The sequence below is a fragment of the Miscanthus floridulus genome, chromosome 9, assembly GCF_019320115.1.
Source record: "Miscanthus floridulus cultivar M001 chromosome 9, ASM1932011v1, whole genome shotgun sequence".
Lineage (NCBI taxonomy): Eukaryota > Viridiplantae > Streptophyta > Magnoliopsida > Poales > Poaceae > Miscanthus > Miscanthus floridulus.
The window spans coordinates 32,620,907-32,633,699 of record NC_089588.1 but is presented as its reverse complement, the minus strand read 5'-3'; the positions used below and the strand labels follow the sequence as shown (position 1 = coordinate 32,633,699).

At 51.1% G+C, this 12,793-nt stretch overlaps 1 protein-coding gene and 1 long non-coding RNA gene across 2 annotated transcripts; both read left to right on the top strand.

The window, feature by feature from the left end:
- Positions 1-4,077: 4,077 nt before the first annotated feature.
- On the top strand, positions 4,078-6,920 carry LOC136481683 (uncharacterized). The gene is made up of 3 exons (XR_010764815.1): positions 4,078-4,741; positions 5,059-6,203; positions 6,708-6,920. It is a non-coding gene; the product is annotated as an uncharacterized lncRNA (long non-coding RNA).
- A 3,427-nt stretch (positions 6,921-10,347) lies between these two features.
- On the top strand, positions 10,348-12,327 carry LOC136481682 (amino acid permease 3-like). The gene is made up of 2 exons (XM_066479003.1): positions 10,348-11,251; positions 11,378-12,327. The coding sequence occupies exons 1-2, from the start codon at positions 10,424-10,426 to the stop codon at positions 12,017-12,019; spliced, it is 1,470 nt and encodes a 489-aa protein (XP_066335100.1). The 5' UTR covers positions 10,348-10,423; the 3' UTR covers positions 12,020-12,327.
- The last annotated feature ends 466 nt before the right edge of the window (positions 12,328-12,793 follow it).

Below are 12,793 nucleotides of genomic sequence, written 5' to 3'. Positions count from 1 at the left end.
GAAAATGTCAAAGATTGGAGTCTGAGGGTAGAAGACGAGCGTTCCGGAGAAATCTATTTATAAGCCGCTTGGAGTAGGGGTATTTTGGACTTATCTCTATGCCACGGCATGTAGGTCGAGGTGGTTCAGATGGATATGGTAACTGTTCGTACGATAATAAGGGGATTGTACAGATGAGTTGATGGCAAGTAATCGTGACTTGGAAGAGATATCGGTACAGGATATTTTAATTCTGAAAGTGACGGCATTATTATGTTAGGATCTTGCCGATGGATTATTGTTTCGGTATCTTAACCATAATCAGGGCAAGAGTGGTTGGCAATTGTGCGATATTTACTGAGGTGCGTGAATCAGGATTAGATTTGATTAGATTTGATAGCAGATCAAGTTTTGGCTTGAAGGATGAGTTACGGTAATTGGACGAAGGCAAACGTTATCTGGAGTAAATTTCGGAGCATTAATGGTTTTATACTCCGAAATTGGGGGGCATGTGTTGACACCGTTTTTTTTGCACGTGTCAAAATGATCAGAGTGGGCTAATCGGCAGGAGGAAAGTTACTGTATACACTGACAGCCGATGAAAATCAGCTTGTAAAGATGGTTGCCTGATGAATGGTGGTGATCGATAGAGAGGTTGATTTAGACTCGGGCGTTGCCGATAAGGTTGGAAAATGTTATTGTCGATGCCGATGAAGGAAGGCTTGAAGACTACTGCCGATGGAACAGGAAGTATGCCGATGGAGAGGAGGTCGGTGAGATTTCCATCGTAATCAAGGCGGACAGGAAAATAGATAGGAGTTGATTTCCTTTTCTATGTTTGTTAGAGTATGATTCATGTAAGAATCGCGTGTTTCCTTAGATATGGTCTTGGCGTCCTAGTTGTGTTTGGTTATGTCTCTTTAGATCAGGGTATAAATATAAATTGAGGGGCAATGTAATAAAGAATATATATCAATCAATATCAAAACTAATTTTTACTCTTATTTTACATCTACTTACTTTTCGGCGATTTCGTCAATTTGCATATTTTCCCTTTTTACGAGTTCTCATTGATTCGGCGAGTTGCATAGCTTTAGTGCGACCTTCGGCGATTCTCGAGTTTCGCGTGAGTACCTCTTGGCCGTGACTTCCGGGCGTATCGCTGTTGTCAGGACCAAAGTACTCGTATCTTCATCCTTGTCGATTAACAGGTCAAATCGACTGGCACGCTTTGAATATCGATTCGGATATTAGCCCTTTATGTTTGCAGATCCACTTTTGCATCAACAACCGGAAACTTAAATCCTCAGCTACGGCCTCCACCTTCACGCCATGATGGAGGTGGTCGACACATATTTACAGGCACGAGCTTCCAAAACGACGCCTCCAAGGAGGAGGAATGTGACGCCACCTGCGCTTGACCACAAGGTCAAGGTTTGACACCCAGCAAGAGCACGCCACAGAGGGGAGAAGGGCCAATCGATGGACGCTTCCAAGAAAGAATACGGCGCCCATAGGCGTCGCCGCCATCAATCCACTGGACGTAGCCTTCGCCATGGCACCTCAACCCCGTGCGCGGCTCGTGAACTTGCTGTGTCAGCCGCCACCCCACCGGTGAAGCGAACCCACTGTCGTCTGCCGTCACCGCCGCCGGAGCAGCCGCCAATACACCAGCACAGGGACCGACCGAAGCCGCCGCCGCGTCCTCCAGTGCCCGCAGTACCAAGCAGCTAGCCATCCGCGCCGCCGTGAGGTGGTGGCCGGCTGCCCGGCTCCCCTGTAGGTCCGGCCGTCGGGAGGCATTGCCCACAGCCGAGTTGTCGTGGCCCCCGCGTCGATGTCGGCCTCCGTCCTCGTCGCTGGCGCCACACGCCGGGAACACCAGAACCGACTCCGGGACGGCCAGCAGCAGGCCCAAACGGCGCCTCCAGCCCTGGGGGGCCCCGGATCCGAGCTCCGGCCGAACACCAGCATCTCTCCTCCGCCGGCGCCTCCGCGCACGATGCAGGAACGTGCCTCTGCGCACGCGCTGCAGCAATCGACGTTGCTGTGCCCGTGCAGCCTCCCAGCCTCAGGCCTCCACACCGCCACATAGCCGCCGCCGGCCATACTGCAGCTTCACGAGGAGCGCCATCGCGGCGGATCTGGCTGGCCGAGGTACCCAGCAGATGCGCCCCAACCACAGAGATTTAGGGGGGGATTAGGCCCCGCCGCCACCATCCTAGCACACGCACGGACTCCGGCAGAGTGCTCCGGCGGCAGCGAGACGCAGGGAAGGGCGAAGGTGGGGCTGGCGGCGCGGTGGTTTGGTCGCCGCCCGTGTCGTCCCCTGAGAGCGACGCGAGGGCCTGTGTTGTGGCGATCAAGGGTATTTGGTTGTTTACCTGGATCAAGTGTATTGCCACAATAATTCTCGCCAAGAGTAATCTCTCAAAAAGTCATGGTGTGATCCGGCATTCCGGCCCATTGACATCTTGAAAATTGTCTTATATAATGAAAAAGTACCTGTAAGTAAGAATGGTACGTCCTTCCCAATCATTATAAAGAGTTCTTAATACTTGTCCAAACAAAAGTTATTTCTTGGACCATTTTTTTTTCAATCGATTGGGTCTTCTTTAATATATGTATCCTTTTTTACAACATTAATATATGGCTGTGTTTAGATGGCGATTTTTTTTTTGCAAAATGCTACTGTAACACTTTTCGTTGTTATTTAGCAATTAGTATCCAATTATGAACTAATTAGACTTAAAAGATTCGTCTCGTGAATTTTGGCTAAACTGTGTAATTAGTTTTATTTTTTATCTATATTTAATGCTTCATGCATGTGTCAAAGATTCGATGTGACGAAGAATCTTAAAAAATTTTGCAAAATTTTCTAGAACTAAACTGGACCTATGTATCCTTGCCGTGCTTCTCTATCATCATCATCAAGCTTGGATAGACGACGTCTCATAAAGTCTTTCCAAGTGAAAAGAATGCCACATGCTAATCACAAACTCTCTTGAAACTTCACACAAAGCATGTTCGTTTGGCCGTGGCTTATCATAAACGATCATGAATTTCCAACCGTAACAGTATTTTTCTCTCACACAAACCAGCCAGCAGTACTTCTTCACGAACCAGTAACGATACGAACCAGCCAACCGAACAGGCTGAGATCGTTGCTAAGTGTAGAAAGTGCACTATCCAGACCTCATCTGATCGGTTTCTACCTACCCTACGTGGTGGTAGCCAGCAAGAAAATTTGGTTGAGTCTTCGCAATGTTTTTCCTCTGTTACTTTTCACATGAATGATGTTGATACAATTGGTTTTTTTGTGTCAGCAACTTTACTGATGAATCGTCCTGCTAGAATGCCATGTGGCAATTCACACGTAGAACATATGGTCATATGCTCATATGGGCGGATGTGTCCATATATCATGTCGGCGGCCTTATCTAAAAGAGATCATGACCGCGAGGTGCGTGGCCTGTAGCTAAATGGATGTATATGCATATTCCCCAGATGAGAAGGAACTGTAAAATCATCCTAAGTGAAGAAAATAAAGAGAGAGAAAAAAATGAGGTATCTATACTTTTTAAAAGAAGTTGTCCGTTTAACTTGCCCTGATTTCTGAAAAAGATTGAGGAACAGATGTGCCAGCTTAGACGGCCGGCCGGTCACTAGTACTACGGCATTCTTCACGAGGAAGATGAGTAGATGACCAGGAGGAGAATATGAACCTACCAGCACATCATTGATGGATCGCTACCGTTGCATTTTTTGCGATGAGTTCTTTTGGTCATATTTTAAGTTTTTCACGCATCAACTTAATTATGAGGTGCATTCTAGAGAGCACCTACTGCTATGTACTGTGCACCGGATTTATCTCTGGTGGTGCGCCAAACAAGCTATCAGAGTTATGATCCAACAGTTGGCAACGACTAGTTGATTGATATAATAAAGGATAACAGATTTCTCCAGGTATCGTCACTTGATGAGCTTCGGTACACTAGGCAAATCAAAGGAAGTCCTAGCCTCCAAATGGCTAGTTGGTGTTTGTGGAGCTATATATACCCACACCTCCGATCATTTAGAGTTAGGTTAGGTCAGTCTCAGTGAGAATTTTAGCTGGGTTTCATTCTCGTTTAACAAGATGACATGTCAGCCCATTAGCTGAGTTGGTAATCTATTAATGAGAAGGGAGAGGAACAGAGTTTCATGCGGAGGAAACCGATCAGTAGCTCGCGTACCCAGACGATGAAACGCGGATGAAACCCCGTTGAGAGCCCGGAGTTTCAGTTTCATCAGCTCCGCGGGATCTCCTGCGAGACGCGCGCAGATTTTCGGTCCCCGCGTCGTCTCCCGCCTTGCCCTTCCTTTTTCTCGCGCCAAAGCCAATCTCCAGCTCCGATTTGCTCCGCAGGTCGCCTCCTTCCAGTCTCGCGGCGGCAGATCTGTTTCCCAGCTCCGATTTGTTTCACAGGCGCCTCCTCCAATCCAATCTCGCGGCGGCAGCATCGGCAAGTGGGGGTGGCATCGGCAAGCGCCGAATAGGGCCGGCATGGCCGGCGATGCTGCAGCGCCTCCATGACGCCGCGGCAAGAAGACCACCAACAAATCCACTTCGCCGGCTGCGCCCGTCTGCTGCGCCACCTCAGGCGGGGTTCCCCTTCCCCCTGCAGCCACCGCTGCCATCGATTGATGGTTTGTGGCCCAAATCCAGCGGTAGCAGTGGAGCAGGTCACTCACCACAAGGAAATCAGTATGCAAATATGTGGTAATCTACTTCCTTATTGTTGAATTAACCCTAGAGTATGAATTTCAAGTGTTGCACTCTAGTCTGTAACCATGTCAATTTCTGAATGCAGTGAAATTGCTCCTACATTGTTCCTGCATTGTTTTTTTTTTATGAAGTATGAATCTGTAACCATGTGCATTTCTGAATTGCAAATGTTATGTGAGCTGAGCCACTCAAACAAGAACATGCCGTACCTAAAGGATTTTGCAATCTGTCAATGGTGTTATTCATTTCAGCAACTTGGTACTAGAATATGCTTGTACCTGCAATTTAATCAGATTCATTTGATATGTTAGGGGATTTCCGCAAGAAGACCATGCACCAAACATGTCAGATCACAATACTTTGGATGATTTCATCGCTGAGGATGACATCCTGGATGAGGTACTCGATCAAGCCATGGGGGTTCTGAAGAGTAGCATGGAAGCACTTCAAAAAGAGGCGGACGATCATCGATTGCATCCGTGGAAGTACATCAGAAGGCCTCATGAGGAATTCAGTTAGCGTCTAGTGGATGATTATTTCTCTGAAAATCCTGTTTATTCTTCCAATATTTTTCGCCGAAGATTTCGTATGTCTAGACCCCTTTTTCTCCGTATTGTGCAAGGTATTATATCAATATTTGGTGAACAATATTTGAGGCGTCCGACTGTGGAGAATACTGAGCATCTTCTCAAAATTGGCGAGAAACGAGGATTTCCTGGTATGTTTGGCACCATTGACTGTATGCATTGGCACTGGGAAAGATGCCCAACTGCATGGAAGGGCAGTTTACTCGAGGTGATCAGAAAGTGCCGACGATAATTCTTGAGGCCGTGGCATCACATGATCTCTGGATTTGGCATGCATTCTTTGGGGTTGCGGGTTGTAACAATGACATCAATGTTTTGAACCAGTCTACTATATTTATTGAAGAGCTAAAGGGACAAGCTCCTAGAGTCCAATACATGGTCAACGGGAATCAACACAACATAGGGTACTATCTTGCTGATGGAATATATCCGGATTGGGCTATATTTGTGAAGTCAATATCGATGCCCATCTCCGAAAAGGATAAGTTATATGCACAGGAACAAGAAGGAGCAAGGAAGGATATTGAACGGGCCTTTGGTGTATTGCACCGTCGATTTTGCATTTTAAAACAACCAGCTCGTCTATATGACCGGGATCAACTCCACAATGTTGTGCTAGCTTGCATCATACTTCACAATATGATAGTTGAAGATGAAAAGGAAGATGACCTGGAAGAGAAGCTTGATTTGAATGAGGCTCCAAGTACAGTGATTGTCGAAGAACCGGAATTCTCTCCCGACCAATATGTTACATTTGAAAGAGTTTTAGAGAAAGATAGTGACATTCGGGATCGTTCGGCGCATCATCGGTTGAAGAAAGATTCGGTGGAACATATTTGGAACAAGTTCGGACGCCGTCGAAATATGTGGTAAGCTCACAGGGCTTTTTATCCCCATCAGGTTCTGTTGTTGTCTGCTCTCCTATTTCATATTTGCATCAAGTTAAGAGCATCAGTTATGCAGTTCAGTTCTTGTAGCACAGAAGAGATGCACCTTACTTAATTCTGCTGTTGTTTTTACCTTAGTAAATTCTACTCTTGTCTGCACCTTACTCAGTTCTGAAATGAGATTCAGTTCTTGTATACACATATAGCAGTAGCAGATAGGAAATTTGGTTTCAGCATTTGAGTTTTGTGCAGGACAGCAGTAATCTGACTGCATGAACCTGGCTGGAATTAGTTCTCCATGGTCATGGGTCATTCTTTTGTTTTGCTATAAATCTTTGTTTCTTGTATACACATTAGCTGCAGTATGTGAGTGATTTAGCAAGCTGCTGTATATGAGTGATTTAGCTGCAGTAACCTTTTTTATATTCACTACTCCATCTTCTACAGGACAGCAGTAACTTTTTTTGTTCACCACTTCATTTTCAGAAGCTGGAGTGCACGCTGTTAGGGAAATCACCAATGTCAAGATTTGGCTGCTAGCCTGCCCTTGAATGTCTATGAAGTGAACTGAGAGAGGCTATCTGAATGTTTTTTTTTCTCGATCAGATGAACATCTATCTGAATGTTATCGGCATTTGGCATGTTTAATGTACTTCATTTTTCTAACTGAACGCTTCATCGTCCTGTGTTCAATATACTTTTTTTTTTGGCGTGTGATAGCAACACCAGTGTGATAATAACGCCAAAGTCATACTTGTTCAGTTTATATACAATTCCAAATACATATTGCACATGACACACATTTGATCACAACACCATGCAAAATTAAATGCTACAGATTGTCTATGAAACAGTGCAATGAAACTGTGCATCGAGAGAGGTAGTTTCATTTTTCAATCTAAGGTTGTAAAGCTGACGTGGCAGTCTTGGAAACAGCGAAATGAAACTTGCCATAGAGTGTGCAGAGATTGTAATTGAACAGAGGCACACATATCGTTGTGCTCTAGCCATCACGTGCTAGTTAGAGACCGCTTTAGTGCTTGCTTTAGTTTTCGAACTAGAGTCTATTGAGTTTTGCATATATACCTGCTTGATATCGGTGCTTACTAGTACCATGAGTTGTACACGTCGAGGCTTGTAAGTATTGTGAGATCCCCCAACTGCGTCTGTGGAGTAGCCGTTGATGGTGTACGAGTTGAGGGGCTAGAGGCCCTCAGCGTTTTGGCTGAATATCTCATAGTAGAGGACGGCGGGCTAGGAGTGGTCCGGGAGAGGCTTGACGGGGACCTACTTGTGCGTGGGTTAGGCCCGTGAGATGTCCACGAAATTGCTCGGTCAGGAACTTTTGGACATCTGAAAGTTTTGAACACCAGTCAAACTTTGATAACTGACATGTCCAGAACATCGGGACACTAAGTTTCTAAAGCTGTCAAACCTGTTCTCTCTGCAAAGTGTATGTCTCTCAAGGGCTTTGTCAGATCTTTGAGCACTTTATCTTCCTCAAGTCTGTGTGGATCCGTATCCCGCCTTTATAGTACAACATTTCCTATACTCAATTTCAAAATATAATACAAGTAAAGACTTCATTGGGCTGAACACTAATTCTTCTTTAGAACTGAGGGGTCACAAAGCTCTATCATAACTTCAAGGGGCTAATAGCTATATCATAACTCATTTGTTCGACGAAAAAATTAACTCCCATTCACCGCATTCTGATTGTCTGTTCTGGTCCTTTAGGTAGTGTTTGGTTAGAGTGATAGGATGGTTGCATGTGGGATACCCACTTTCGCATGGTATTTGCATGGTTTAGGGATAGTCAGAGACGGGACAATTCCACTAGGGAATATACCCTCTATATGCGGGTTCAACTCGTCCCTAGAAATTTCACGGACGAGTTTATCCTAAGTGGGATGAGCGCTCCACGTACGCGAGCAAGAAGCAGAGGTGTGCATAGGCATGGCTGATGTGCAAGGGGTGAGGTGATGCTCCGGGTGCAGCAAAGGACGGAGGTCGCGGGTGACAGAGGGCGGTGCGGGTCTGTGGTCTCAACGGGGTGTCAACGGTATGGGGCACCGACAGAGCTCGCGAAGCCGTCGAGCACAGTGGCACAGGCGCGAGCGGAGCTCGGGGGGCACCAAGCCAGGGGTGTGGCCGGAGGCTGGTGGAGTGGAGGCCGACGCTGTGGATCCCGTCACGTTGGATCAGAATCTGACTCTGACGCCGTTTGGGCGAGATCCACTACCATCGCGTTATCGTGTGGGTTTGATCTATTGCTATGCAAGCAAGCTCTGCTCCTGGCCTCGCCTTGCAGGCTCTGGATTTGTCTGTCACGAGCGCCCGTGGATGGTGGATCGGTGATGGCGTCGTGGTTTCAATGGATCATGGATGCATGTATAGGAAAGCAAGACCATGAAAGAAAGAAGGAAGAGAGAAAAAGAAAGAGAAGAGACTAGCAGATGGTTGATCCCACTTTTTCGTCCCGTGACCAAACAGAAAATAAGACTAGAGATGGCAATCACACCCGCGAGTGCGGGTGCCCACGGGCGCTGCACCTGTTAGGGTGTGGGTGCGGGTTGGACCCGCAGGTCTCTTTGGGTCAGGGTGTGGTGTATATTTGACCCGCGCGGGGCTTGAAACACATTTATTTCTTTTTTTCCTCCAAATATTTGGCATAAGCATTTGTAAAACCTAGTATGACTTTTATGAAATATGTTGTCCATGTAGTATATAACTAGACTCGATTTAAGTCGTGAACTTTTTTGTTCGTCGATGATGATAAATTAATAATTGAGAATTGAGAAGACAAGTGTGCAGAATGCGAATGGGAGCGTGATCAGAGCAGGACCCACGAACGGAAGCGCTGCGGAGTTGCTACCGGCGGCTATACATGGTCAACCGGGCCGCATGGCACGGCACTGGCACGAGCACGGTCAGGCACGGCACTATGCGGCACGGTGGCTTAACCGTGCCGTGCCTAACAGTGCCGCCGTGCCGAGACCTTGGCCCAGGCACGGCCCTATCGGAGGTGAACCGTGCCGTGCCGTGCTGTCTAGCACGGCAGCTTGGCTTGCCCGCGCCACCGCCTGTGCTCGCCCGCCGGCGTGGGGCCGCGTCGCCACCAGTGCTCGCCCTCACGGGGCCGCGCCACCGCCTGTGCTCGCCCGCCGGCGTGGGGCCGCGCCGTCGCCTGGGCTCGTCCTCGCCGGGGCCGCTCCGGCCCCTGCGCTCGCCCTCGCCGGGGCCGCGCCGCCGCCACACTCGATGCCGTAGAGAAGGCCGGATCCGGGAAGAGGGGGCCGGATCTGGGCCATGGCCGCCGGATCCGCCCGCCGCCGCCGTGGATCTAAGCACCGGCGAGGGAGAGGCCGTGCCACGCCGTGCCAGTGAAGCCGCTCCACCGCGCCGGGCCTGCTCCGGCGCGCTGCGCCCGCGAAGCCGTACCGCCGCGCCGTACCCAGCTCGCGAGGCCGCGCCACCCAACTCGTGAGGGAGAGAAGAGAGTGAGAGAGGTGGGGGAGAGGAGAGATGCATGAGAGGGGAGGGAGGGAGTCGCGGCACGAGGGAGGGAGGGGGTCGCTGCCTCGTGCCGTTTGCGGTGCCTAGAGAAGTGGGTGGGTGAGAGAAGAGAGACTGAGGAGCTAGGGTTTCCAGTTCCATGATTATGTATGACTTGATGTGAATCTAACGGCTCTGGTTTAGTTAGAAGATCCAACGACTGATATTTATCGGGTCAGCATAGTGTCGGCCCATGTAGCGTGCCGTGCCCGTGCCGACACTACGGGCCAAATGGCAGCCCAGGCACGGCACTAAGACCGGGCCATGCCAGGCACTGACACGAAGACTGTCGAGCCGGGCCGTTTCTGGGCCGTGCTATTTAGTGCCGTGCTTAGGCCGGCCCATAGTGCCGGGGCCAAACCACCTTTGGCAGAAGTTAGAAAGGAAACCAGACTTCTCCTCCCTCTAGCTCTCCACGCGGCAGGAATTCGAACAAACAGCCACTCCCACCACCACCATTTTTCCCACCAACCAACACCAGTCATCACTATTATAATATAATATATGTACACATATATACATGCTCATCGCAGCACGCTAAAGTTTAGTACCATCGTGCCTCCCTGCTAGCTACCTGATCATCACACTGGTTCGAAGCAGCTTCTAGAGGACGTCCAGCCGGCCGGCGGAAAGACTAGCCGTGCGTGATGGCCGCGAAGGCAGCAGACCACGTGGGCAGCAGGGAGGAGTTGGAGGTGTCAGTGGAGGCGGGCAACCTCGCCGACGACGACGCCGCGCGGCTAGACGACGACGGGCGGCCGCGGCGGACGGGCACCATGTGGACGGCGAGCGCGCACATCATCACGGCGGTGATCGGCGCCGGCGTCCTGTCCCTTGCGTGGGCGATGGCGCAGCTGGGCTGGGCGGTGGGCACCGCCATGATGCTGCTCTTCGCCGGCATCAGCTACTACACCTCCACGCTGCTCGCCGAGTGCTACCGCTGCGGCGCCGGCGACCCGGAGTCGGACGCCGGGACCGGGAAGCGCAACTACACGTACACGGAGGCCGTGCGCAGCATCCTCGGCGGCGCCAAGGTCAGGCTCTGCGGCGTCATCCAGTACGCCAACCTCGTCGGCATCGCCATCGGATACACCATCGCCGCCTCCATCAGCATGAGGGCGATCAAGAGGGCGGACTGCTTCCACGTCAGAGGCCACAGGAACCCGTGCCGCGGCTCCAGCAACCCGTACATGATCCTCTTCGGCGCCGTCGAGGTCGTCTTCTCGCAGATACCGGACTTCGACCAGATATGGTGGCTCTCCATCGTCGCCGCCGCCATGTCCTTCACCTACGCCACCATCGGACTCGCGCTCGGGATCGCGCAGACCGTCGCCAACGGCGGGTTCAAGGGCAGCCTCACCGGCGTCGGTGTCGGCGGCGGGGTCACGCCGATGCAGAAGGTCTGGCGCAGTCTGCAGGCCTTCGGCGACATCTCCTTCGCCTACTCCTACGCCTACATCCTTATCGAGATACAGGCAAGCTATCACGAACGAAGCCTATGCCTACTTTGTCAGTTCTTGAACCATTTTAATAGATGCTCTGTTTCTTGCCCCCTGGTTTTGCTCTGTTTTCTCTGATTCGAAATCGAACAATACAAGCAGAACACGATCAAGGCGCCGCCGCCGTCGGAGGCGACGGTGATGAAGAAGGCGACGATGGTGAGCGTGGCGACGACGACGGTGTTCTACATGCTGTGCGGGTGCATGGGCTACGCCACCTTCGGCGACGCGGTGCCGGACAACCTACTCACGGGGTTCGGCTTCTACGAGCCCTTCTGGCTCCTCGACATCGCCAACGTCGCCATCGTCGTGCACCTCGTCGGGGCCTACCAGGTCTTCTGCCAGCCGCTCTTCGCCTTCGTCGAGAAGTGGGCGGCGGCCACGTGGCCCAACAGCGCCTTCATCACCCGGGAGCTCGGCGCCGTCGGCCCCTTCAAGCTCAGCGTGTTCCGCCTCACCTGGCGCACGGCGTTCGTCTGCCTCACCACCCTCGTCGCCATGATGCTCCCCTTCTTCGGCAACGTCGTGGGCCTGCTCGGCGCCGTCTCGTTCTGGCCTCTCAGCGTCTACTTCCCCGTCGAGATGTACATCGCGCAGCGCGGCGTGCGCAGGTGGAGCACGCGCTGGGTCTGTCTCCAGACGCTCAGCGCCGCGTGCCTCCTTGTCTCCGTCGCCGGCGCCGTAGGCTCCACGGCCGGCGTCATAGACGCAGTCAAGTTGCACCGGCCGTTCAGTGGTGGCTGAGAGCGTGTGCTCCGTGCATCATGCTCGTCTCCCTCCTTTTGCTACTTCCGGCGATGTGGTAGAGCAGAAAGGCGGCCATCTCAAACTCCATTACCGTGATTGTTTGTCAAGCCTGCTCGTGTACTGGTTTATACCTAAATAAAGATGGCCATAAGACCCAAGGCCCATGGGCTGGCCCATAGCTTGCTGTTTTGGCCTGGCCTGCGCACAACACAGCCCGACGCCTTTTGGGCTGAGGAACAGGTCTAGATAGACACTTGGTGCCGATGCACCCACACAAAAAAACTGGAAAACAATGATTATCATCAAATTTTTACCATATAATACATCTATATATATAGTAAATATTTGTGCACTCATAAGACAAACATATCATCCTTGCATTTGCTCTAGCTCTGTCCCCTGTCTATGCCCGTGTCATCCCTACCCAATGTGAGGGTGATGCTTGGTGGCTCCCACGCCACGACGTGATAGCCTAGGCCAGAGCGACATGGCCTGCTACAATCTCTATCTACCACTAACAAGACGAAAAAAGAATCGTTCACACGACTCCTTCGCCCCGCTCGGCTCCAATTCTGTCCGACTCCCTTCAGCCCTGCACCAGTCCAATCATATCCCTCGATCCCCACCAACGTTGATTCCCCAATCACCGTGTTCCGCCCACCCACGCCCCCTGGCCCCTCCTCACCGCATCGCTCCGCAGTCCGCAACCCTGCCCTGCCACCTGCTCGCCGCGGCAGCTCCCCGCTCCCAGGTCCCAACGCTTGGCCGGTC